Source organism: Electrophorus electricus, chromosome 25 (genome assembly GCF_041902795.1).
Source record: "Electrophorus electricus isolate QZ-2024a chromosome 25, ASM4190279v1, whole genome shotgun sequence".
NCBI lineage: Eukaryota > Metazoa > Chordata > Actinopteri > Gymnotiformes > Gymnotidae > Electrophorus > Electrophorus electricus.
Window position 1 is genome coordinate 11,815,001 of NC_137521.1, and position 27,500 is coordinate 11,842,500.

The following is a 27,500-nucleotide window of genomic DNA, read 5'->3' on the forward strand; positions in this document are numbered from 1 at the left end:
TGAGTCTGATGTAGTGTTTGTCCACTGCTGTCCTGAGCCGTCCCTGATGGTGGTTTAATCACATTTTGATGTAATCTAGAGATGCGGTTAAGGGGTGTAGTGTGTGTGTGTGTGTGTGTGTGTGTGTGTGTGTGTGTGTGTGTGTGTGTGTGTGTGTGTGTGTGTGTGTGAGAGAGCTTTTGTCTCTCTCTCTCTCTCTCTCTGCAAGTGTGTTGAGGAGGGGTGTGTGCGTGTTGCCTGTGTGGTTGAGGAGGTCTGGGAGTGTTACCTATTTGGGTGTATTACCTGTGTGGTTAGCGTGCGTGTGTGTGTGTGTGTGTGTGTGTGTGTGTGTGGGTTGCGCTACTCTGCCCTTTTCCTAGAGCAGGAACATTGCCTCATTAGCTCAGCCAGCGGTGTAATAGCTCTAGAAGATAGGACTTACTGTGTGTGTGTGTGTGTGTGTGTGTGTGTGTCAGTATTTTCCAGGCAGACCTGCAGTAACAGGGGCTCTGAAGGCTGTGGATGTCTGGCTGCAGGAGCAGAAAGAAACAGTCACGTACAGTGACTTCAGAGCAACGCTGGACAGTACAGTGAGCACAGAGCGGCTCTGTCCCAATACTCAATCGCCAGGCAGTGAGAACAGAGCGGCTCTGTCCCATAACATCTCAGTATTATACCAACAGCTCTGTCCCAGCGTCTATGGCTCTGGACTACTGGATTTGTCCTTTTGGACAAGGATTCAAGGATTTTTCCTCCTTGAACAATACTTTTTTTAAACCATGATACTTCTCGGTTTCTTACTTACTGAAGAGTAGGGACGTAAATGATTGCAGTACTTAAACGGGTTAGAACTCTAACCAAGATGGGCCAGCACTGCAGCTGGGTCTGCTCTTTAAATAACGTAGTTTCATAACTTCTCAGAGATTCCTAGGCTGGCTGTACTAAGATATTTTACCCAGCATGCGATAATCAAGCAAAAACATACTAAAAGAAATATGACTTTACACAACTCTCGTGCTCGCTCTCTCACTCACTCACTCACTCACTCACTCACTCACTCACTCTCTGTTTCTCACACACACTGAATGGAGTGGTCACATACAAACATTTATTGGCTCTTGGTCAGCCCTATAATCAATTAATCAGTCGCTGGATGTGGAAGGGTAATGGACTTGCAAAATGGATCAATGCTTCCAGATCCAGCCAGTCACCTGCTGATGCCTTAGGTACAGAAATCCGCTCTGGTCAATCACCTTCTGAGGGCCTCTATCAGTCCCTGTGGACTTTAGTGCCTAGCGTCTCAATTATCTTAAACAGAGCCGTGAACCAGGCTGGAGATAGTCTGGAGGTAGTCCGATGGTAGCCTGGAGAGGTTGGAGTGTTCTCTCTGCATTACACTGCAAGTTCAGTGTCTTTGACATATTTACACGCTCCGCATTTGAAAAATGATTGAAAATAAATTTGATTGACTGTAGTGATCTGTGAAAGAGTATTCCATTAAGGTGTGTGTGTGTGTGTTTGTGTTTTAGACCAATGGTTCAGTCCTACCTGAAGTTGTACGGTGGGTGGGCTGTCAGGGCTCCAGGAAGTGGTTTCGTGGTTATCCCTGCGCACTGTGGACTCTCTTCCATGTTCTGACTGTACAGGCCAAAGCCACAGGAAGCACAGGTATCCCACACCCCGCTGAACACGCTTAACCATGCACGGTTGATCTCTCTGAGCATACACAAGGTTAACACTAACCTCCCAGGAACTAGTAGTAGTGGAGTTCTGTTCTCGTGATGCATCAACCAGCTCTGTCCCAGTACTAAACCGGCACCTCTGTCCCAGTACTAAATTAGCAGCCTACAAGCTGACTGTTGGGTGAAGGGGACATTGAGGCTTAGGATGGTCTCTCTTATCTTTCTCTTCCTCTTCCTTGTGTCTGTCTCTCTCCACCTCTCTCTCAGATCCTCTGGAGGTCTTGCAGGCAATGAGGAGATATGTGGGCAGTTTTTTTGGCTGTCGTGAATGTGCCATTCATTTTGAGCGCATGGCTAAGGAGAGTCTGGTCTCTGTCACCACACCGTCTGCAGCTGTCCTGTGGCTCTGGTCCCGCCACAACCGTGTCAACAACCGCCTTGCAGGTGAGCCCAGCCCTCTGGAAAGGTCATAAGCTCTGCTCCCTCTGTAAAGCTCATAAGGTCTGCTAAAGCTTACTGTCTTCTACACTATCAGTCTAACAATCTAACAGTCCTTTTTTAAATTCTGCTTGCTTATGCTCAGTGCTTAATTACTAAGGCCTGTGTGAGGAAGTGACTTGCTGTGAGTTCATGTTGTGTTGTGTAGGAACTTATGACTACTAAACATCCAAATGACCAAATATTTTTGGTTCACTTAAACAAGTGGATTGTGTATAATGATTTATGATGTACCCAGTATACATGTGAATACACTGGAATTAAAGCTACTGTTGATCTCATAGTCTTTGTGTGAATACAGTGGCTAGAGTACAGCTCTATGGCACTCATGTAGATGCGCCAGTAGTCTCGGTGGTAGTGTTTTGAGCAAAATAAATGACGCCGATGTTTGTTTTGATGGTGCTCTGTGTTGGGCCTTTGTGGGAGTTCCCTCACGTTAACCTCAGCTCTCTTCACACGCGTGTAATTCACTTGTTGCTTTGAACTTCAAGTGATCTTGCTGCATCTGTTCCTTTGGCTGTCCAGAGGTGCTGAATATAAAGAATTAGACAGAGTCCCGCCCCCTTCCCAGAGCTCTGGCCCTGCTCCTGGACCCCTGCTAGCCGCACCACTCTTGCCGATTGGGTGTGTGTGTGTGTGTCTTAGCCGTCCCCAGGGACACGTTCCTGATGCTTGATAATTGATATGGCAACAGTGTCTCCTGGCAGAGTGGCGTGGTCTGAATCCCCAGACGCCTGTGACAGCAGGTGGCACACGCCAGGCTACACACACACACACACACCCCTCCTCACCACTTAATCTCCACCATGGTTAACATGGCAAGGGGAGGGGGAGGGGTGTGTGGGGGGGTAGGTATTGTGTCTGTGGGAGTGAATGGTGCATTTCTCTCCCTCCTTATACCCTTTGTCTCTGTGACAGGTCTCCTGTGAGCCATTCGGGGACTGTGTGTGTGTGTGTGTGTGTGTGTGTGTGTGTGTGTGTGTGTGTGTGTGTGTGTGTGTGTGTGTGTGTGTGTGTGTGTGTGTGTGTGTGTGTGTGTGTGTGTGTGTGTGTGTGGGTGGCTTAGTGAAAAGCCTATTTGTACTGCTGCCACATGGCCGAACACAGGGCAAGTGGCATTTGCCTGCACACACACGCAAAGCATGCGTGCGCACACAGTCTTTCAATAAAACACTCCTAGCACTTCAGTCTACATAGGTCTGTATTCTCTGGCCTCGTTAAAATCTTAGAGAGAATTACTCTGAAGTGTGTTCGTTATGTCTGAACTCCATTTGGCGGGGGTCTTAGGGTGGGTATTGATTAAGAGATGGTACCAAATTAGTGCTTGTGATTGTCTACATTTTTCATATGTTACTGTGAGAGTAAACCATATTTTCCCACAATAAGCAATTGAAGGAAATATGGCAGAACTTTTCACGCCGTTCCCATCAGCAGTAGGAGACAGACGTGTTCAGAGCTGTTCGAACCTTGTAGAAGAATGTAGCATAGTGAACTGTAGAGTACTCTCTACAAGAGGAGAAAACTGTTCAGAGGATTTGTGGTTTCCAACAGAAACAAACAGCTTCCTTACGAGAGTAGCGGTCTCCTTTAGAAAGTCAGTGTTCTAGAGTGTGTGAGTGTGTTTTATAGACAGTTGCAATTTCCGTTAAATTGCCCATTGAGAGATTTCATTTGGAAGTGTAACACATTGTGCAATACCACATTATAGGAATGAAGCCTGCAGATTGCTGTTGGTGTCTCATGTGTGTTAATTGATCGGTGTCCGTGTTGGGATGGACTCCGCTCCTGGAGGGGTGTGTTAGAGGGGCAGGCTAACAGCCCAGTGCCGAGCTGCTACTTCTCCTTCGTGTGTGTGTGTGTGTGTGTGTTGAACATATTCAAAACCTTTACAACAGCCAGGGGTGTGTGTTTGTGTGTGCATATGTGTGTATGCGTATGTGCACATCTGTGTGTGTGTGACAGTTTTGATGTATGATCAATAGGACCATGGCCCATTCTGGGTGGGTGGTGAAGACAGATGAGGTTGGCAGAGAGGATGCTTCATTACACAACCGCTTTTCTCCCTAGTCACTGTGAAGAGAGCACACACACACACACACACACACACACACACAAACACCTTTACTTTTATAAAGGTTCTGAATATGTTCATTTCTGTGGTGTTGTTCATGACCACAGGATGGGTTATGGAAGCTGACCAACAAAACATGAATGACTGCAGAAGCCCACAATCCCACTAATGACTCAGCAGTTTTCCATTCATGCAGGTGCCCCTTAAACGAGGCGCTGACTCGGTCTGTCCGTCAGCAGGTTCGGCTGGTGCGTTGTGACCTGTCGTTTGTGTCCCCAGGAGCCCCAAGCGAGGACCCCTACTTCCCTAAGGTCCAGTGGCCGTCCCCGGAGCTGTGCCGCAGCTGCTACAAGCTGACCTTGGGTGGGGAGCATGACTGGAGGAAGGAGGAGGTGCTGGCCTTCCTCCAGGGTTACTACTCCGCCCAGCGCATCCTGCCAGACTACCTGCAGGAGGTGAAGGAGGTGGAGGCCCAGCAGAGAGGCCTGCTCACAGCCGCCCAGAAGATCACGGACCACAGGACAGCGCGGGAGGCACCAGAGACCCCGTCCACCCCCGAGGAGGAGGAGGAGGAGGAGGAGGAGGAGGAGGAAGAAGAGGAAGACCCTGAAAAGGAGGGGCCAGAGGTGGTGGGTGGAGCTGCACAGGCTGGAGGGTCACACCCCGCAGGACAGCCGGATGAAAACCCGCCCACAGGTCAACCTGCTTGGATGAGAGAGTGGGCCCCACACAGGCCCAGTATCGTGGGGATGAAACTACGGCAGCCGCCAGAGGACATCGTGGACCTTGACTCGTTCGTTAGCCAGCACTACAGAGCCAAGACGGTGCAGGGAGGGCTGAGGCTGCCTCCGGACCCGCAGCCGCAGAACCCAGCTGGTCCGCCCAGGGGCAGGGTGAAGCGCGAGCTGATTGCCCTGGAAGAAGAGGGCAGAGAGGGGCCGGCGTTGGAGCCGTTCCCCGTGCCCCAGGGCCCGCGCTGGATGTCTGTGTTCAGCTTGTCCAGGCTGGACGTGAGTCTGTGTGTGCTGCTCTACCTGCTGTCTAGTCTCTGCCTGCTTGCCATGTGGCTCTACATCCGGGCGCGACACCACCTGCGCAGAGCCAAAGTGGCCCTGCCCTGAGTTTCCGCTCCATTAGCGCTATATACACACACACACACACACACACACACACACACCAAGCACACCACTCGTACAGTCAGATACAGTACATAAGTGGATTTCAGGAATGGGACACTTTGGCGCAGTTCTTCCCACAACTTCAGTTCGTCCGTGTTGGAAGTCCCTGCATTTCTGGAGAGTGGAAAAGGCAGGAATCGTTTTCCGTTTTAAAATCGTTTTAAAACCTTTAGGCTACTTGTGAGAGAATTTTGTTTTAATTTATAGGGAATGAACACCACAAATTGGTATTTATATTTAAATACCACAAATGATTAATGATACATTAGCTGGTCTGAATTTAACTTGAATTCATCAGTTAGATTTTGAAATTATAAAGAAATATTTTGAAGAATGAAACTAAATTTTTAAACTAAATATGTGCTTGGTTGAAAAATACATTAATGCGCTTTCATGAAAAGACACTTTGTTTCCAGACTTTTATTAGCAAATCTTTCCTGAGGTTCATTAAAGTGGCCGTATAGGTTACCCATGAAAACGGCAGAAAACGGAGAAAAGGAAAATAATTTAAAGGTTCGTAATGCGAACGATAGAACTATCTGTTTTCTTTTTTTTAATGTATTTAATTGCTGTGGCGATGTTTGTTTCTGGGTGTCCATCCTTCTGGTCCTTCTACTCTTAGCTTTGTGGTTTTATACAGTAACTACTGTCACTACTGCATTGGAGACTCTTAGACAGCAGACCTTGGTGTCTTTCTCATATACATGATGGATTGGTCCCTTCAGGTCTGTTCTGATGGAGTGGCTATCTTGATCGTATTTGGCATTTTCGGGGGAAAAGTGACGGATGAGAACTTTGCCACTACACTTCACTCTGTTCATTACGGCTGTCTGCAGTGTCTTTGGGTCCTTTATTTCAAGAGGGAATTATGGCTTTGAATTGGATTATTTCACAGGATGGATTCAATAAACCAATTTTTGCAAACAATATTTGCATTTTCATTTTTGGATGAAATATTTGCATATATGTGTTTTTACACATATCATACACATACACATAATGCCTCTAGGTTTAGGGGCTGAGAATAGCCAGATATTCAGCATGGTTATAATACAGGTGTGGGTGTGCAGACTTTAAAGTGTACTGAGGGAGTGTCCTGTTTATGGCTGTGGTTGACGGTGGGGGTGTGGTCTGTATTGGCTGTGATATATTAGTGGGTGTGGCCTGTATTGAGGCATGATGTATTAGTGGGTGTGGCCTGTATGGGGAGTGTGGGTAAATGGATCTGTTGCCATCTGCTGTGCATTGCAGGCAAAATCTGAACAATTTCATTGGGATTATAGCAAGTAACTAATCCTGCTTTCCTTTAGGGCTGCTGTAGATTACTGGCAGGATTAGCGCCCACCCCCTAATAAAGTTTATTAAAGCACAATCAGCTTTTAGGAGCTCTTCTCTCACACTGAGCTGGGCCTTGTGCGGGAGGCTGAAGTGCACTGGATTACGCACTTGTGTACAGGCAGCAGCTGCGCGTGCACACACACACACAAGCACACACACACACACACACACACACACACAAGCACACACAAACACCTGCACCCTTCTACCCCTGAAAAGCTTAAAAGTAACACCAGATAGGGCTAACGCTAAGCCCTAACCCAGCACCTGATCCTGCACTGGCCACTGAGTTGCAGTTAGAATCTGGTGTGAAACCTTTTTTCTCATTTGTCATCACACACGTAAAAATCTGCATCTGTTCTGTGCAGCGTCCACTTGAGCAACGCATGCCTGGGAGACAGCAGGTGATCAGTGCTGCTCTCTGTCTGTGTATCGCTCTCTAGTGCTGCTCTCCCTCTGTGTCACACTCTGGTGCTGCTCTCATTCTGTGTCACCCTAGTGCTGCTCTCACTCTGTGTCTCTCTAGTGCTGCTCTCACTCTGTCACTCTAGTGCTCAGGTTTCAGACACCCTACAGCAGAGAGTCCATCAGCATGCTGCATAAATCAAACTGCTGTTTCATGGCAACCACTCTTGCATGTGCTCTCTCCTCTTTTACGACTTGTCTTGTGTTGGTGTTAAAAACCTTGACAGCTTTGACACACTTTCCCTCAAACGACCTGATTGTAATAAAGTTTCGTCCATATACGCTGCATATCTGTATGTGTTTTCAAAATGAGAGTGAATTAATTTAGTAAAGAGATGAAAAAGGTTAATATATGATATGCTTATCAGATCTCATCCCCAGTAACCCTCAGATTTTACACTGAACCTTAAAACTGCAGGCAAACAGGGTCAAATTAATCTCATTTTACTGACTGACCCCTCCCCTCCCCTCCATAACACATGCTTTCCTCATCTCATATCTCTCTCTCTCTCACTCTCACACACACACACACACACCCCCACCAGTCAGGAGCTGAGAAAGCTGCATAGTGTGAGAGAGTGTATCTGTTCTCGGAAGCGCTACTGTATTTTGCATGTTCTGATGTAATGTATGAAAAGGTCAAGTAAACACGTCATACTTTAGCTATAAGAACCAGGTTTTGCTTAACTTTTGTGTACGTATTTAACACGTGATCCATCAGCCCCTACTAGTAAAATGTTACTTTTCACAATTGAATAATTTAATTTGTTTACGACGTTTATATCATATATGATGTTCATCATATATTTTATCTGTAGTTTAATATCAGTCAATTTAAACTTGCTCAAGGTTGGTCCTATTGAGGTCAGTGTTGCAAGCTACGTGTAGCGAAGCTGCGTTAAAGCGGCTCACGGGCTGGAGAGAGTTGGCCGACGGGAACACCTGCGAGCTCCCACCTGCAGATGCGTCGGCGCGGCGGGAATACGCCGATATATGGCCTGTTCAGTCATATCGAGTGACATCCAGCATCGTGATGCAGATGAACTCAGGTGGCATAAAAATTCCATGCAGCGCGTGTTGCGGGTTTATAGCAGTTCTGGAACGCTCAGCGCGCGTTCCGTCCAGCACTGCTGGCCTGCCCCCAAACCCGGCGGAACAAAAAGCAAATAATGAAAAGCAAATAATAGTGATGAATACTCCAAGGAGTAAATGCAGTGTTCTGGAGCTAAACATCAACGTCTTAGGTGTGTGTGTGTGTGTGTGTTATAAATAAACAGCCTATTGCCTCTATTCTAAAATAAAATATATTCGATTTAGGAACGCGAATTCGAACTGCTGGCATCTATCTCGATTAAAAATGACTAAAACAACGAGATTTGGAATTACTTAATTCTTAGATTAAGAGATTGACTACTGGTGCTCATTTAACGTGATCCTTGCTCTGCTCAGTCGGTTTGTCTGGAGAGAAGGACGCAGGTGAGAATTAGGAATCCTAACGTGGCTGCTCAGGAAACACCTTCACTGTACTGCGGGCCGCGTGCAGGCCTTTGCCTTCGGGCTGTTTGATCTGACGGGCTGATTTACTCACACAAAAGGGCCCTTTGATTACGTCCTTTTCTCAGACGTTTGTCCGTGTCCGTCGGTAAACGCTGATCACCACACAGTCTATAGCCTGGTCATCAGGAGAGCTACGGCATAATGCGCTGATGTCAAGCAAAAAACACACAAATTATGAGCTGACAGAACCTTCCGTAGAACTTCCAAAATCCATAGCAAAGACTCCAGTGTTGAATTTGCATCTAACCCGATTACGCACTTGAACACTGGGGTCAGAACCGGGAGCCTTGATGTAGGCTGGCTTTTCTGAAATTATTCATCTGTAGGTTCGTGTTTGGGAGCAGCACAGACAGAATCATACCACGCCAAGATTATCCTAGAAACAAGCCGAAATGAAAACTAAAAGGAGAGACAACGGAGGTGTTTAGTCTGCGTGGTAGGTAAAACATGTATCTTAATTGAATTAAGATCTACACTCAGTTATATTGTATTAGTGTGAACGAATACTTATATATTTACGTCCGATACACAGCCTGGGGTTAGACCATTCACCGCCGTTATGGCTTTAAACACAACACCTGTTTAGAGTATATCCCGGAACCCTAACCCCAGGAGCAAAAAAACAGGGTACTATTGATTCGGACTATTTCAGGCACTGAGACTTCGGTCTATTTTGGTTATTTAAACAATGCACAACCTCCTACTTCAACTAATTACGCAAATGGACAGGACCTGTCAGGAGACAATAACTATTCCCTAATAGAATTTGCTCCCAAGTGCAATTTAATTTTCTCCTTGCCCTCTCATAAGGTCTCCATCTCGTTCTCTGTCTTTTCTCCGCAAATGAAAGGGAACCCCCTTTTCACTGAGGTCTCGGCTCGGGAGGGTGTTCTCCGTTTTTCCGCAAACAGAGCGATTAACCCACGTTTTACTTTCTTTATTTTTTGTTGCTGGCGCTGTTTAGGAGAGATGGCTGCGTGACTGCGGTTCGTGCCTAAACCGCTCTACACAGAAGCGCTGGAACGAACAGGCTTCACGACCACCAGAGTCACGAGGTAGGTTTGACGTTTCTGTTATCTTACACCTTCTGACTTCAGACCTGTGATGCCCAGACCCCTTTAGTTAGAAGTTAAAGAACGCCCGGTCGGTTCCCCTTGTCTCCCTCCAAAGTCAGTGTGTTATTGCACGAGCAAATCATACAGTCTGGAGATTTCAGATTCAGTATTTAATATCAATGAATTACAAGATCTCTTCTGAAGTTCACGAATGTCATTTTTCTTACACAGCTAATTTAATGTATTAGGTGGTTAATACATTAAACATTTGCATGTAAAGCACACAGGAGTAAAAAAATATTTTCACCGTTTTCAGCTGCTGACAGTGTTCGCCAGGATCACTCTCCACTTTTCCTCTCTTTCTTCGTTTGTATGTATATGTGTTTTTGTTTGATGTAATTTTCACGTACAATCTATTATTAAAAAATCAACACATTAATCAGATGTCACGATGTCGATTTTATGCACAAATAAAAGTCTTACAAACCCAGTTAATTTCATGGAAGGGTGTTCTTTACATCTACCTCCCGTTTGTGCACGGCCAGCTAACGGGAGCCTGCTGGAAGTGTTTCTCTCGGTTGGTCCCGAGTTCGCTGAGCGGGTGAACCGGGAGCGCTGCGTTTGAACCCGTGTGATAGATCTGCGATCCCCTCGTGTCACACTGCGTTTGCTTTGAAATACTGTTCGTAATTAGAGGTGGCAGGTCAGCCGCGCGGGCGATGGACTTGCCCTTTGGCTGAATTATAGCTTTCGAAGACCTCGCCGCTCACACGCGCCCGTTATTACGGTTTACGGCGCTTCTACTTGAACTGAACTTATGACTTTAAGATAGGACTCACATAAAAAGTGTGTGCGCGCGAGAGAGAGAGCGCGCGCGAGAGAAACTAAAACTACACCCTGCGCATAAATCAATTTATTTAATTGTGTGGCAAAATGTTGATGCTTTTAAGAGCATTTTCTGCTCAGAAAAGGAGCGTTTTGTATGCACCTGACAATCAACATAATTGAATAATCTTAGCGGGTAAAACCCGTTCACTGTAATCAAAATGAAAATATAGGCCAGGATAATTCTCCCAGCCACGCGCGGGGTACGTGGCGCGAGAGCGGGGTTTAACGCCGGTGTTCATCACCTCCGGTCTGCCTCCGTTTAATCACTGTGATGATCTACATTTTATGCAATCACACATAAAGCGTAAGTAGAGCTTTTGCGAGGTTCAGGTTGCTTTACATAATGCCGGACAATCTAGCGTTTGTAATTATACATTTTTGAAATTCCACTTCAGACAAATTAACTGACTGGTTATTTTAATAGCCCAGAATTGAGTATATTTATAGCAATTATCCTGATATGAATAGCGTATTGGAGATTTTAAATAATATTGTACCTTTTTAATATCATTTGTAAAATATTTATTCAGGGATGCATGCTTTGAAAAATTGGTCACTCGCGTATGCTAGGAGACCTGGCATATGCTGGATGTGCAGTGAACACTCTCGGCTGGACTTCGTAGGTTTATTTGTAGAGTAGAGTGTTAACTGTTGGTTCAAGTAAGCACATTTCAGAGGTCAGACTAAATAGATTAAAAACATTCTAAACATCCTTTTTGTTTAACTGTGCGAGCGGTTCCCAAAGCGAGCGACTGGAAAACAAATTTTGTGGAATTTGGTATAATTCATGAGGCTTACAAATTGCTTGTTCATTTATAATGGCGAATACCGAACAAACAAACAAACAACAATAATATCAACAACAACAACAACAACAATAATAATAATAACATGCTATTATTTTCACGTTCTATCGACGAAAATTAATAGTCCTATTTGCAAAAGGATTCACTGCAGAAAACGTCCCCTTAGATTAAAATGAGGCTAAAGGAGTAAGCTTCTTTGATAAGTCTAATAGAGTCTACAATAACGTAATACGGAGGAGTCTTTGGGCCCCAGTCGCAGCGCGTGAACGGCGTTTCTCCGCGAGTCGTAACGACGCGCATATCACATTTCACGCGCGTTTCATATAACAACAATTTATTCACAGTCTACGTATAGGCTGCATGATTTAAATGGATCTTCCACTGGATTAAATTTTTGTTTGTTTGTTTGTTTAATTCAACGACACCTGAAATGATCAGAACAAATAGAAACAAGATGAGAACGCGCTGCCGAGAGACGAGAACGGAGGTGAGTTAGCTAAAAGCTGAAATGTAGTTAGTATGAGAGTGTTGGTGGTGATGCTGAACATTCCTTATCTTAAACATCTCTTTGGCCTTAGTAACACAGGGAGCTTTAATTGCATATTTTCCACGTCGGAATCAGGACGGCCTGATGTATTCCTGAACGGAACTGGAAGCGAAGATTGAGTTCATCAAGACTCCGGACTCTCCAGAGGAATGATTTGCCTGCGAGAAGCAGTGGTTGGAAAGCTGGGATGAAATGAGTTGTGTGAGGGATGACCGGGTTTGGGCAGCTAGTACACACTCCGAGGCGGTGCTCCACCACACTCGGGTTTTGAACATCTTTTCAGTCTATTTTGTAGTCGAATAATCTCGAGGACGCAATTTAAAATGCGCATTTATGTTTGAATAGTTTACAGCTACAATTTCAAAAACAGATTATTCACACTGTGCAAGGTATTGAATATTTAAAAATCAATTCGTCAAAACTGTTGAATTCAAACATGCTGCACTTCTGTCTCATCAAATGGGCGCACAGGAAATTATGCCAGTGTAATGTGATGGTTTTAATTCAATTTAACAAAATATGTCGTCTCAGACTGCCGGCGCACAGGACTGGTGTGCACTCAAACAGGCGTCAACGGTCGAGCGGCTCTCTGGGCTTATTTATACGTTCCCGCGAGCGCCCCGCCTCCAGTGGGCCGCTTTCGTGTCGTCATTACTTCCTTATTGCTCTGTCTGCTCACCTGCATGCGCCAGCCGGGTTTCTTCCGCCTCTCCGGGGCAACTGTGGTCCCCCATTGGCCCCCGGGCAGCGCGTCTGGGGCCGATGACGTCACACGCACCCCTGCAATGGGAATGAATCAAGCGGTTTGTGTGATCCACGGCAGAGCGCAGCCCGAATTCGCGAGCGCCCGTGAATTTCAGCGGGATAATCATTAGCGCAAGGACTGCAAAAGGACACCGGAGAGCTGCTCGTGCAGATCTGACAAAGCTGCCTGGGCAAGTCTGCATGTGTGTCTTTCATCAGAACGAGTGAAAATGATGCAAAGTGCGCCTGTTTTACCCACCGAGAGCGCCGTTAAAGGTCTACCGGACATTCTCGGAGTACCAGTGCAACGTAAGGCTTTTTCCTCCCGTGTGTTATTGATTCGTTCATCAGAGAATTTGGCGGAATCGGCGCGTGCTGCAGCAGGCCGCGCGGAGCAGTAATATTAATCTAGCAGTGAGCCGAACAGAAAGCCATCTATCAGTAAGGGTAGAAACATTGGGGCCGAGTGTATGAAAATTTCCTTTTTTGTTGTATTTACATAAGATTTTTGTTGTTCCAATAGTTTAAACATGCTTTCACAAACTGTATGCTGTTGATATTTATATTACTTTAAATTGCGAGACCTTTATTATATTAAATCAGTAAGCATCGTTGTGATGAACACTGCACAGCGCAAATGTAGGAACTGAGAAGGTGCTTTTAAATTATATTAATTTCAAAATGTGACTAGAATTGTGTGTCAGAACCGCTATGCGTAGATATTAATGATCTGAATCATGCCGTTTTCGTACAGTTTATTTGGCGGATCGAGTCTGACCAATTTAGAATGTGGCCTACGTTAACTCCAATAAACAAGTTAGTTTTAGGATTTAGAACCTAAATTCCACCACATACCCCGAGGAGATAATTATAGCAAACCAAAGTGGGTAAAGTAAAATTAACTCAAACCAAATTTTTATCAATAGGCATTAGATAACGTTTACTGATGTGAATACGCTTATACACAGAGATGAAATGCTGTTTAGTAAATTGATTAAATTGCGTACTTTGCGTAAACAGCTGAACAGTTAAAAAGAAAAAAAAATTGCCTATTGTCTTCGTGTCAGCGCTTATGTTATGTCTACATAATCTCATCGCCCAGTTAAGAATGATTTGGATGAATTCCTGACCTAATTATTCGTAAACGAGCTTGTGTGATGTACAGATGGCCTTGCTAGTGTACGGAGTGTCACGTTTTAGCAAATCTAAAAGAAATTGCTCGCCAGCATGGCGTGTAAAGACGGGATTGTATTAGAAAATCAAACATAACAAGATATTAGTACAATTTGGGCACTTGATCGGAAAGTTTTTTGGTTTTTTTTTCTAAATTTACAATCCATAAACTTGAATCTTGTATCTTGTAAAAATTGCAATTTGACCAAGAGGCCAAATTATGACAAACACCGAGGAAGCACTAAGAAAGCATTAAACTGGCCTTCAGCGCTCCCTCTCCGACCCCAAAACCGAATAAATGGTGGATTAGGTATGGATTATTTTAAGAATGTCTGCTTATTCGCTATAGCGCTAAACATTGTCTTAATAATGTGGATATAATATAACATATGGCTAATTATTTACAAAAAAAAAAATATATAAAAAGAAAGAAAGAAACAAATAAAATCTACAAAGATTACAAAAAATATATATGAAGATTAACGTAAACAGTAATATCAGTGATTACATTCTAGCCTGATATTTTTATATTTCCAAAATAAATGTAAATACTGGCTAATTATGAATCGTATTAGCACTAAAAGAAAACTAGTTTTAAAACCACTTTAATGATTTCGATTTAAAAGCAAAATAGGGCGCAGAACACATGAATGCGGGTGAAGAAGGAAGATGCTAGCGCCTGGAGTTCCACGCGTGCGCTGCCCTTCCACACCCCGTCACCCCGCGACCCGGTAAAACGCAGCTGAAAGAAAAAACACACACGTCCGAGAAATGCGTTATTATTTATTTGGGAATCTTCATCACCAAGGAAGAACGTGCTAATTTTGTAGGCCTACGTTTTTCAGTATTCAAAATCACAGAGGATAATTAATTCAGTAGTTTCGGATCACTTAATTACACCCATAATTAATGACTAAGCAAATGTAAATTGTGAACAAATTTAGTTCTATTAATAAATATCGGAGGACTATACTGTCCGTGTTTATTATTGCTGTTTTTTCTTTTTTACTAATAGCCCTGCAGTGACAACTCTATCGCACATTGTTATCTGTTTTTGTTTGTTTTTGCGTCATTCTCTGGTTTTACTGGAGAAAACTCCTCCATGTTCTCATTAAAAAGGTACCGCTGGGTTAAGTTCATGTTACTTTTTCTAAAGGATCAGTGGGTCACTTATACGATTTCAATCTCAATGTCCTCTTGTCCTCGCCCGTTGTTCTGGGATATTGATTATATTCTAAACAAATGGACATCTTTCCACACCTGTCGACTGCATACCTGTTTACCATACTGCATCCTGCACGTTATTTTATGCGAAAGCGTGTAAGGAGAAATACTAAAATCACTGCTTCTGCTGCTATTATTATTATTATTATTATTATTATTATTATTATTATAAATGTGATCGGATAATTTATTCACCAGTTTATAAACAAAATTAATAGTAGACCCATATTACCTGGGAAAATCGATGCTGCAGCAGTCTTTATATCATTCTAAATGACATAAAACTAATGCCTCTACAAAATGGTATTTTATGAGTTGTGTGAATTCAGATAATTTGTGATTGTTGTTCTGTCGTTCGTCACACTGCTGATTTTATCGTTAAGCCTTTTATCTTCCGCCGTGCGTGCTGTGTCTCTCCTCTGCAGAGATTCCCCAGTGCGCGGGCTGCAGTCAGCACATCCTGGATAAGTTCATCCTCAAGGTGCTGGACCGCCACTGGCACTCCAAGTGTCTGAAGTGCGCGGACTGCCAGGCGCTGCTCGCGGACAAATGTTTCTCGCGCGCTGGGAATGTATACTGCAAAGAGGACTTCTTTAAGTACGTGCAAATACATTCACATCCACTTTTCTCTTTTAAAGATGTTTATTGTTGTTTATTTTAAACAACACTAGAATACTTAATATGTAAAGAATGAGAGCAACTTGAGATACGCTTTAAGATAGATACTTTCTCCTTAAGAACGTATGCAATGTCAGTGTGTTGGAATAAGCGCTTGGAAATGTTAAAAGGATTGGTGATGTCCTCCACATGCAATTCTGTAGTTTTCCGAGGTCACGACGATACATCCTTGAATCACATCAAAGGAACAAAACCGCAGCAGCACTGCGAACTAATTGTAGAGCTTCCGCGTGCAGTTAAAGCTCCGCTGCGCACGAGCCACGCCTCCAGGAAATACACGTAGCGCCGATGCGCGTTAGATCTGGGTGGAATATAAATAGTGAATTGGTTTATTACTGTTCCCAGTGTTTGTGGCTGGCACGTGATGATGGGCGTGTAATCAGATGCGGGACCCGTGTTGATGCACCGAGCTGCTCCTCGCGCAGTTTGTCTGCGTTGAGATGTTTAAGTTGGAAGTGACACCCCGCGCAAGGGGCTCACCCGCGAGGACTGCATATCTCCCAATGCAATTTACCATTAGCCTCCTTGTAGCGAGACACGAGACAGCAACTTTACGTTTCTCCTCCTCTCCTCCCTTTACATTTCTTCTCCTCTCCTCTCGCTTTTTTAAAAATATTGAATCCCCCTTCCTCGCCGCCACCACCACCATCCATGGCATTAAAGAACAAAATTAAGTTTGACTTTTGTCCAAAACAGGATCGGTACTGGCTTTTACTAAATCATGTTTGAGAGAGTTTAATGTCATAGGCTACAATGAGAAGTAAAAGGCTAGCGAGGCTCAGAGTGGAGGCTAACTTTATTAGCCTGCCCGGGGGACACATGGGGGATTTTTAATGTTAAAGCTACCGTACTAGCGAAGAGAGGCGCGCGGGTAGGCGAGGGTGGGATCACAGACAGGCGTGGGGCTGTCCATGCGGTAGAGCACAAACTTCACCTGCTCAAAAAGAGAGTTTATTTAGTCAAGAGCCGCTCTGTGATTTACAGTCTATTCTGACTAAGTGCTTTAGGAGACCCTTGCTGCATGGCTTCTGAGAGCCCCCCCCCCCTCCCTCTCTCCCTCTCCTGCTCTCTCAGCTGTATCTCTCTGGCTTGCTACATTGATCCAGGCTATTTGTCAAATGTAGAGGACCTGCAACCATAAACATAGCTGTAAGGTGGTTCTCAGACTAGCAACGAGTTTAACAGTTTTAAAAATAGGCTGTTAGCAGTAAAGATTTAATTAATTTAGTCTCTTAAGTAACATCAGTGTGTCTGTGTATGTTTAAATAGACACACATACACACTATGTGTGGGGGCGTTTGGACTTGTGTGAGTATATGCTTGTGTGGGTCTTTGTGTGTGTGTCTGAATATGAACTAATAGCTGTGTGTGTGTGTGTGTGTGTGTGTGTGTGTGTGTGTGTGTGTGTGTGTGTGTGTGTGTGTGTGTGTGTGTGTGTGTGTGTGTGTGTGTGTGTGTGTGTGTGTGTGTGTGTGTGTGTGTTTGCCCAGGCGTTTTGGAACAAAGTGTGCCTGGTGTCAGCAGGGAATCCCCCCATCACAGGTGGTCCGAAAGGCCCAGGACTTCGTCTATCACCTGCACTGTTTCTCCTGTGTGATGTGCAGCAGACAGCTGGCCACCGGCGACCAGTTCTACCTCATGGAGGACGGCCGCCTCGTCTGTAAAACGGACTATGAGACAGCCAAGCAGAACGGTGGGGGTCCTAATCACTGCTTCTCCTCAGAGCTGTTCGCTGCACAGTGACCCTCAGAGCTGTTTGCTGCACAGTGATCCTCAGAGCTCACTGTGAGCTCCCTTTAATAGTCTGTACTCAAATGTTGTCTCATGATATAATTTATGCAACACATCATGTTCCAAAAATGGGGAACTTCAGTGGCTTTCCCATGTCTGTCCATATGACCACCTGCACAGTGTGTTCATGACCACATGGGGCGCTGTGGAGTGACCTGCTGCCCATTTGAAGGTGACAGAGTCCAGCAAGGGAGCGACTGACATTCACTTCTGTTTTTAAAATAATCCAGACATACACGAAATATTACATTAATTTCCTGTTGTACAATAATCCAGACACACAGCAATATGACATTCAATTCCTGTTTTACAATAACAGACACGGAGAGAGTAAAAGTGTGGTGAATTCAAGTGCGATGGGGTCCCAGTGTCAGGGGTCTTAATTCAGCCACTGATCTGATCCCTGTGCCAGTGTCAACACAACCACTCATGGTGTATTTATGGAGATTTCCACAGGCTGATTGATTATGCTAAGTGAAGCAGTGTGACGTTATGGCAGAGGCCCAATAACTTCCACCGGTCTGCCATTTTGAAGAGATTTACACTGTCAGGGGCAGCTGGAGGGACATATCGACTGGTAGTGTGGGATCGCTTTCAGTTTTGCTACATACACACTAACAGAGACATACAGTTCTCATCCCCCCCCATACACACCCTCACACAAATACACCAATACAGCATCTTCATCACACTCGCACACAGTCACACAAATACAGTTTTCATCACACACAAATACACCAATCCTCATCATCACACACTCGTACACGCACACACACACACACTTCTCACCACAACCACACTGTCCCCATCACCCGCAACACCTACACCCACCCACACACACACACACACACTCCAAACCTCTATCAAGCACAGACATTTCTTTTTGATATAATGAATTAGATTCATCTCTTGAGTTAAAGTCACCTTCTGGCTCATGTCCAGGGTGTTTCTCCATGTCTCTGGTAGTCTCTGAGTGTCTCTGCGTGTCTATGGTTGTCTCTGCTGGCCTTTCTGGTTGTCACAACTTCTTTTTAAACATACTTTTAATTATGTAAACTTTAATCACCAGTGTCAAGCACTGTATCTAGTGTTTACAATCTAGTGGTTTTAGTATTTTGCCTGATTTAATCAAATGATACAACATTCAGATAATTACATTTTCCATAACCCCAGTCCGTGGCCCCAGGTTCTTGGTGTGAGGGTACATCTTTTAGGCTAATAACTGTTGGTGTCACTGGCCACCCCGTTGGGGTGGACACTGTAGCTCTGGAAAACTCAATAGGTACAACAGCGGGTTGAAGTGACGAAGACCAACGGGACTCCTTCCACGTTTGACCTGCTTAGATCTAATGGACGCGCCTGCGTCCGACGCATTTTAATGTCTCTTTAATGACGTGACACCGTTAAATATTTAAGACGTGTTCGAATTATATGAATGTTAATTGTTTATTTGACACACAAGTTTTACTAAACACTACAATAACTGCATCCCTGTTCCCCAGAATGTGTAGGATGGCCCGACAAGTGCTTGGTTTGGTTCAACTGAGTGATATCGTTCCGTTCTTAACGCTTGTGCAGTGTGACGTGGCATTATCCACGTCAGTTTAGCCACGTAGATTTAGTTTTTTTTTTCTGCAGACCAAATTTGAATTATTACAGGAAAACGAAATTGCCGCGAATTTAGAACGTTCTCTTCTGCAAATTTCGGCTCGAAATCCTGATTTCCGTGTTTCCAAAAACACAGTAACAAGGGAATTTTATCATATCCTATAGCGCGCTGAGACTTCTCATGGAAATAAATAACCGGAAAGCGGTGAGATTGAAACTCCCCGTCGCCTCTCGCTAGAGCTCACGTTAAGTTTGGTCAGTAGCGAACCGGGACTCTTAAACCATGACCCATTTTCTATCGTCTGAAAAAGAAAAGAAAAAAAAACAGCTATGATGACTAAATTACTGTGTCTTCTGTTAAAGTACCTCAAAAATGACCCAAGACGCTAGTCCAGCACTGGCAATGCAATGAGCAGAAATAGCACGGAGAGGGTTATCACAACAAAAACCGGCTCATTTCTTAAGCAAAATGCAAATCCTACTTACAAATAATCGCACCATCACACAACTTGTCTGTGCACTTCAGCGTGAGACAACGGGACAGAGTGCAAAACGTACAACCGTCACCCCCTCCTACCACGCACAGCCAGCGATTTATATAAGCCTTCACATCACGACGGAGAGCAAAGTCGAGCATCTATTAACGACAGGACCATGGACAGCGACCGGAAACACACCATGCAGGAAAACGGCCTTTACGCATAATTACCAACGTTTCGTTAAAAGCTCAATTAGGAAACGGCGCGGATAATAAATTCGTCACTAGCGACAATGACTTAATTCCATTATGAAGTTTTCAGTAAGACAGCTATTTTTTTCGCTAACTTTGAGTCGTGTCGCCCACAGCGGGGGGAAATTGTCATCAAATTAGAGATAACAAAGCCAAACCCATTTAGAGGGATGATATGATTGCTTGATAAATTTTACTGTCATTTGAAATGATCCTAGTTTAATCCTATCGTAAATGTAGAGCCAGACCACCAACCATTAACCTGCTGACGCAGGTTTTTTTCATTTAACCCTTCACATTCCAACATAAACTGACTACGCAGGTTTGAAGGATTTCTATGCTTAGATCTGTATTTGTTTAATGTCGATTGTCAAATTATGAATACAGAAAATTATTTTAAAATATTATGTTTGGAACTTTAAATCCAAAGGCCTTGTGGATTTTACTGGCGAAAAGGAACAAGGAAAACGTGACTTTCCACATCTCAGAGACACAACAGCATACCATTATATGTGGGATTGAAAGTGAAACATTTTTTGTTTGCTAGCCTGTATCTTGTTTAAAAAAAATTCTTTAGTGCTGCCTCGTGCGTTTGGTACTGGGTTAGTTCAGTCAAAGCAGACATGTTGTTTTCTTGCTCCAGATGATTCAGAAGCAGGAGCGAAGCGCCCACGCACCACCATCACAGCCAAACAGTTGGAGACCCTGAAGAGCGCCTACAAGAACTCACCCAAACCAGCCAGGCATGTCCGGGAGCAGCTTTCTTCTGAGACAGGCCTGGACATGCGTGTGGTGCAGGTGAGCTACCAGCTCCACCCACTGTACACTGCCCCACCCACTCTACCCTAGTTCCACCCACTCCACCCAGCAGCCTGCCAGCACCCACCAACTCTTCAGAATGGTTGTCCCAGTTAATGTGCTGAATGGACATCAAAGGACTTTCTGTGTGAGCTATAATAACGTAACTGTACCTGACAGGTGTGGTTCCAGAACAGACGAGCCAAGGAGAAGCGGCTGAAGAAGGACGCAGGTCGTCATCGCTGGGGTCAGTTCTACAAGAATGTCAAACGCAGCCGTGGGTCCAGTAAGGTGGAGAAAGAGAGCTCAGCAGAGGATGGAGGTCTCAGTGACAGTGAACTCAGCTTCCGAGGTCTGAGACCGTACTCCCCTCACGCCTACTCCCCTCACGCCTACTCCCCTCACGCATACTCTTACTCAAGTCCTCAATTAAATATCACTGACCAGTAACAGGTTCTGAATCCACTCTGTTTTTATTTGATCTTGTGAGTCTATTTTGGAGCCCATAAAACTCTACCTCCACTTTTAGAAGGCGGGGTTTATGAGAAAAGAAAAAGCCAAACACAAACTCTATAAATTAAGTGAAGCTTTTAGTCAATTAGACAGAAAGCATGTTGGAGCAGTGTTACTGGTGCAGTCTTACTGGTGCAGTCTTACTGGTACAGTCTTACTGGTACAGTCTTACTGGTACAGCCTCGCGTGACTGCGAGAGAGAAACACTGTGCATTGCAAGCATAGTGGCAAAAGTACTCGTGTAGCAAAAGGCAGTAAATCAAAACACAGGCTGTGTGTGTGGCGCTCTGTGTGTGTGGGGGGGGCTCTGTGTGTGTGTCTGTGGCTGTGTGTGGCTGTGTGTCTGTGTGTGTGGCTGTGTGTCTGTGTGTGGGGGGGGCTCTGTGTGTGTGGGGCTGTGTGTGTGTGTGGGGCTGTGTGTGTGTGGGGGTGGGGGGGGCTCTGTGTGTGTGTGTGTGTGTGTGGGGCTGTGTGTGTGTGGGGCTGTGTGTGTGGGGCTCTGTGTGTGTGTGTGTGGGGCTCTGTGTGTGTGTGGGGGGGGCTCTGTGTGTGTGTGGGGGGGGCTGTGTGTGTGGCTGTGTGGCTCTGTGTGTGTGTGGCTCTGTGTGTGGCTGTCTGTGTGTGTATGTGGCTCTGTGTGTGTATGTGGCTCTGTGTGTGTGGGGGGCTGTGTGTGTGTGGGGGGCTCTGTGTGTGTGTGTGTGTGTGTGTGTGTGGGGCTCTGTGTGTGTGTGGGGGGGGGCTCTGTGTGTGTGTGTGTGTGTGGGGCTCTGTGGGGCTGTGCGTGGGGGGGGCTCTGTGTGTGTGGGGGACTCTGTGTGTGTGCGTGGGGGGGCTCTGTGTGTGTGCGTGTGTGGGGCTCTGTGGGGCTGTGCGTGTGTGGGGCTCTGTGGGGCTGTGCGTGTGTGGGGGGGGCTCTGTGTGTGTGTGTGGGGGGGCTCTGTGTGTGTGTGGGGGGAGGGCTCTGTGTGGGGGGGGCTCTGTGTGGGGCTCTGTGTGGGGCTGTGGGTGGGTGTGGCTCTGTGGGTGTGTGTGGCTCTGTGGGTGTGTGGGTGTGTGGCTCTGTGGGTGTGTGGCTCTGTGGGTGTGTGGCTCTGTGTGGCTCTGTGGGTGGGTGTGTGTGGCTCTGTGGGTGGGTGTGTGTGGCTCTGTGGGTGGGTGTGGCTGTCTGTGGGTGTGTGGGTGTGGCTGTGTGGGTGTGTGGGTGTGGCTCTGTGGGTGTGTGGGTGTGGCTCTGTGGGTGGGTGGGGGTGGGTGGGTGTGGCTCTGTGGGTGTGTGTGTGTGGGTGTGGCTCTGTGGGTGGGTGTGGGTGGGTGTGGCTCTGTGGGTGGGTGGGTGTGGCTCTGTGGGTGGGTGGGTGGGTGTGGCTGTGTGGGTGTGTGTGTGTGTGTGTGTGTGTGGCTCTGTGTGTGGCTGTGTGGCTCTGTGTGTGTGTGTGGTGGGGGCTGTGTGTGAGGGGGGCTCTGTGTGTGGGGGGGACTCTGTGTGTGTGTGTGTGTGTGGGGCTCTGTGGGGCTGTGCGTGTGTGGGGCTCTGTGGGGCTGTGCGTGTGTCTCTGTGGGTGGGTGGGTGTGGCTCTGTGGGTGGGTGTGGCTCTGTGTGTGTGTGTGTGTGTGTGTGGGTGTGGATCTGTGGGTGTGTGGGTGTGGCTCTGTGGGTGTGTGGGTGTGGCTCTGTGGGTGGGTGGGTGTGGCTCTGTGGGTGGGTGGGTGGGTGTGGGTGTGGCTCTGTGTGTGGGTGGGTGGGTGTGTGTGTGTGTGGCTCTGTGGGTGGGTGTGTGTGGGTGTGGCTCTGTGGGTGGGTGTGGGTGGGTGTGGCTCTGTGGGTGGGTGTGGGTGGGTGTGGCTCTGTGGGTGGGTGTGGGTGGGTGGGTGGGTGTGTGTGGGTGTGTGTGTGGCTCTGTGTGTGTGTGTGTGTGTGTGTGTGTGTGTGGCTGTGTGTGTGTGTGGCTCTATGGGTGGGTGGGTATGTGTGTGTGTGGCTCTGTGGGTGGGTGGGTATGTGTGTGTGTGTGTGTGTGTGTGTGGCTCTGTGGGTGGGTGGGTATGTGTGTGTGTGGCTCTGTGGGTGGGTGGGTATGTGTGTGTGTGTGTGTGTGTGTGTGTGTGTGTGTGGCTCTGTGGGTGGGTGGGTGGGTATGTGTGTGTGTGTGTGTGTGTGTGTGTGTGGCTCTGTGGGTGGGTGGGTATGTGTGTGTGTGTGTGTGTGTGGCTCTGTGGGTGGGTGGGTGGGTGTGTGTGTGTGTGGCTCTGTGGGTGGGTGTGTGTGTGTGTGTGGCTCTGTGGGTGTGTGTGTGTGTGTGTGTGGCTCTGTGGGTGTGTGTGTGGCTCTGTGGGTGGGTGGGTATGTGTGTGTGTGTGGCTCTGTGGGTGGGTGGGTGGTTGGTTGTGTGTGTGGCTCTGTGGGTGGGTGTGTGGCTCTGTGGGTGGGTGTGTGTGTGGCTCTGTGTGTGTGTGTGGGTGTGTGTGTGTGTGTGTGTGTGGCTGTGTGTGTGTGTGTGTGTGTGTGTGGCTCTGGGTGGGTGGGTATGTGTGTGTGTGGCTCTGTGGGTGGGTGGGTGTGTGTGTGTGTGTGTGTGTGTGTGTGTGTGTGTGTGTGTGTGTGTGTGTGTGTGTGGCTCTGTGGGTGGGTGGGTATGTGTGTGTGTGTGTGTGGCTCTGTGGGTGGGTGGGTATGTGTGTGTGTGGCTCTGTGGGTGGGTGGGTATGTGTGTGTGTGGCTCTGTGGGTGTGTGGCTCTGTGGGTGTGTGTGTGTGTGTGTGGCTCTGTGGGTGTGTGTGTGTGTGTGTGGCTCTGTGGGTGTGTGTGTGTGTGGCTCTGTGTGTGTGTGTGTGTGTGTGTGTGTGTGTGTGTGGCTCTGTGGGTGGGTGGGTGTGTGTGTGGCTCTGTGGGTGGGTGGGTGTGTGTGTGGCTCTGTGGGTGGGTGGGTGTGTGTGTGGCTCTGTGGGTGGGTGGGTGGTTGGTTGTGTGTGTGGCTCTGGGTGGGTGGGTGGGTGTGTGTGTGTGTGGCTCGGTGGGTGGGTGGCTCTGTGGGTGGGTGGGTGGGTGGGTGTGTGTGTGTGTGGCTCGGTGGGTGGGTGGCTCTGTGGGTGGGTGGGTGGGTGTGTGTGTGTGTGGCTCGGTGGGTGGGTGGGTGGGTGTGTGGGTGTGTGTGTGGCTCTGTGTGTGTGTGTGGGTGTGTGTGTGGCTCTGTGTGTGTGTGTGTGTGTGGCTCTGTGTGTGTGTGTGTGTGTGGCTCTGTGTGTGTGTGTGTGTGGCTCTGTGTGTGTGTGTGTGTGTGGCTCTATGTGTGTGTGTGTGTGTGGCTCTATGTGTGTGTGTGTGTGTGTGTGGCTCTGTGTGTGTGTGGCTCTGTGTGTGTGTGTGTGGCTCTGTGTGTGTGTGGCTCTGTGTGTGTGTGTGTGTGTGGCTCTGTGGGTGTGTGTGTGTGTGTGGCTCTGTGGGTGTGTGTGTGTGTGTGTGTGTGTGGCTCTGTGGGTGGGTGTGTGTGTGGCTCTGTGGGTGGGGCTGTGTGTGGCTCTGTGGGTGGGGGTGTGTGTGTGGCTCTGTGGGTGTGTGTGTGTGGCTCTGTGTGTGTGTGTGGGTGTGTGTGTGTGTGTGGCTCTGTGGGTGTGTGTGTGTGTGTGTCTCTGTGTGTGTGTGGGGGGGGGCTGTGTGTGTGTGTGGGGGGCTCTGTGTGTGGGGCTCTGTGTGTGTGTGGCTGTGTGTGGCTCTGTGTGTGTGTGGCGCTGTGTGTGTGGCTCTGTGTGGCTGTGTGTGTGTGGCTCTGTGTGGCTGTGTGTGTGTGGCTCTGTGTGGCTGTGTGTGGCTCTGTGTGGCTGTGTGTGTGTGTGTGTGGCTCTGTGTGTGTGTGTGTGGCTCTGTGTGTGTGTGTGTGTGTGTGGCTCTGTCTGTGTGTGTGTGTGTGTGGGGGGGGGCTCTGTGTGTGTGTGGGGGGGGCTTTGTGTGTGTGTGTGTGTGTGTGGCTGTGTGTGTGTGTGGCTGTGTGTGTGTGTGTGTGTGGCTGTGTGTGTGTGTGGCTGTGTGTGGCTGTGTGTGTGTGTGTGTGGCTGTGTGTGTGTGTGGCTGTGTGTGTGTGTGGCTGTGTGTGTGTGTGGCTGTGTGTCTGTGTGTGGCTGTGTGTCTGTGTGTGTGGCTCTGTGTGTGTGTGTGTGTGTGTCTGTGTGTGTGGCTCTGTGTGTGTGTGTGTGTGTCTGTGTGTGTGGCTCTGTGTGTGTGTGTGTGTGTCTGTGTGTGTGGCTCTGTGTGTGTGTGTGTGGCTCTGCGTGTGTGTGTGTGTGTGGCTCTGTGTGTGTGTGTGTGTGTGGCTCTGTGTGTGTGTGTGGCTCTGTGTGTGTGTGGGGGGGGGCTCTGTGTGTGTGTGTGTGTGGCTCTGTGTGTGTGTGTGTGGCTGTGTGTGTGTGTGGCTCTGTGTCTGTGTGTGTGTGTGTGTGTGGGGCTCTGTGTGTGTGTGTGGGGGGCTCTGTGTGTGTGTGTGGGGCTCTGTGTGTGTGTGTGGGGCTCTGTGTGTGTGTGGGGCTCTGTGTGTGTGTGTGTGTGTGGGGCTCGGTGTGTGTGTGTGTGTGTGTGGGGCTCGGTGTGTGTGTGTGTGTGGGGGGGCTGTGTGTGTGTGTGTGGGGGGGGGCTCTGTGTGTGTGTGTGTGTGTGTGGCGGCTCTGTGTGTGTGTGTGGCTCTGTGTGTGTGTGTGTGTGGCTCTGTGTGTGTGTGTGTGTGGCTCTGTGTGTGTGTGTGTGTGTGTGTGTGTGTGTGGCTCTGTGTGTGTGTGTGTGGCTCTCTGTGTGTGTGTGTGTGGCTCTCTGTGTGTGTGTGTGTGGCTCTCTGTGTGTGTGTGTGTGTGTGTGTGTGTGTGTGTGGCTCTGTGTGTGTGTGTGTGGCTCTGTGTGTGTGTGTGTGTGGCTCTGTGTGTGTGTGTGTGGCTCTGTGTGTGTGTGTGGCTCTGTGTGTGTGTGTGTGTGTGTGTGTGGCTCTGTGTGTGTGTGTGTGTGTGGGGGGGGGCTCTGTGTGTGGGGGGGGGCTCTGTGTGTGGGGCTCTGTGTGTGGGGCTCTGTGTGTGTGTGGCTGTGTGTGGCTCTGTGTGTGGGGCTCTGTGTGTGTGTGTGTGTGTGTGTGTGTGTGTGGCTCTGTGTGTGTGTGTGTGGCTCTGTGTGTGTGTGTGTGTGTGTGTGTGTGTGTGGCTCTGTGTGTGTGTGTGTGTGTGTGTGTGTGTGTGTGGCTGTGTGTGTGTGTGTGTGGCTGTGTGTGTGTGTGTGTGTGTGTGTGGCTCTGTGTGTGTGTGTGTGTGTGTGTGTGTGTGTGTGTGTGTGTGTGTGTGTGTGTGGCTCTGTGTGTGTGTGTGTGTGTGTGTGGCTCTGTGTGTGTGTGTGTGTGGCTCTGTGTGTGTGTGTGTGTGTGTGTGTGTGGCTGTGTGTGTGTGTGTGTGTGTGTGTGTGTGGCTCTGTGTGTGTGTGTGGCTCTGTGTGTGTGTGTGTGTGTGGCTCTGTGTGTGTGTGTGTGTGTGTGTGGCTCTGTGTGTGTGTGTGTGTGTGTGGCTCTGTGTGTGTGTGTGTGTGTGTGGCTCTGTGTGTGTGTGTGTGTGTGTGGCTCTGTGTGTGTGTGTGGCTCTGTGTGTGTGTGTGTGTGTGTGTGTGGCTCTGTGTGTGTGTGTGTGTGTGGCTCTGTGTGTGTGTGTGTGTGTGTGTGTGTGTGTGTGTGGCTCTGTGTGTGTGTGTGTGGCTCTGTGTGTGGCTCTGTGTGTGTGTGTGTGTGTGTGTGTGTGTGTGTGTGTGTGTGTGTGGCTCTGTGTGTGTGTGTGTGTGTGGGGGGGCTCTGTGTGTGTGGGGGGGGCTCTGTGTGTGGGGCTCTGTGTGTGTGTGGCTGTGTGTGGCTCTGTGTGTGTGGCTCTGTGTGTGTGTGTGTGTGTGTGTGTGTGTGTGTGTGTGTGTGTGTGTGTGGCTCTGTGTGTGTGTGTGTGGCTCTGTGTGTGTGTGTGTGTGGCTCTGTGTGTGTGTGTGTGTGTGTGTGTGTGTGTGTGTGTGTGTGGGTGTGTGTGTGGCTGTGTGTGTGGGTGTGTGTGTGGCTGTGTGGGTGTGTGTGTGTGTGGCTCTGTGTGTGTGTGTGTGTGTGTGTGTGTGTGTGTGTGTGTGTGTGTGTGGCTCTGTGTGTGTGTGTGTGTGTGTGTGTGTGTGTGGCTCTG

The 27,500-nt window shown here is 47.7% G+C and overlaps 2 protein-coding genes across 3 annotated transcripts in view; both read left to right on the forward strand.

The window, feature by feature from the left end:
- Window positions 1–6,338, forward strand: part of qsox1 (quiescin Q6 sulfhydryl oxidase 1) — a 15,977-nt gene extending 9,639 nt beyond the window's left edge. For both annotated transcript variants that reach the window (XM_027014379.3, XM_081707514.1), the window contains 4 exons: window positions 459–572; window positions 1,512–1,650; window positions 1,932–2,108; window positions 4,513–6,338. In XM_027014379.3, the coding sequence (XP_026870180.3) occupies window positions 459–572; window positions 1,512–1,650; window positions 1,932–2,108; window positions 4,513–5,354 (1,272 nt within the window). In that variant the 3' untranslated portion in view covers window positions 5,355–6,338. The remainder of the gene's footprint in view (window positions 1–458; window positions 573–1,511; window positions 1,651–1,931; window positions 2,109–4,512) is intronic.
- Window positions 6,339–12,766: 6,428 nt separating this feature from the next.
- Window positions 12,767–27,500, forward strand: part of lhx4 (LIM homeobox 4) — a 20,305-nt gene continuing 5,571 nt past the window's right edge. The window contains exons 1-5 of the mRNA XM_035521992.2: window positions 12,767–13,120; window positions 15,634–15,805; window positions 17,377–17,579; window positions 20,659–20,813; window positions 20,994–21,165. Of these exons, the coding sequence (XP_035377885.1) occupies window positions 13,042–13,120; window positions 15,634–15,805; window positions 17,377–17,579; window positions 20,659–20,813; window positions 20,994–21,165 (781 nt within the window). The 5' untranslated portion in view covers window positions 12,767–13,041. The remainder of the gene's footprint in view (window positions 13,121–15,633; window positions 15,806–17,376; window positions 17,580–20,658; window positions 20,814–20,993; window positions 21,166–27,500) is intronic.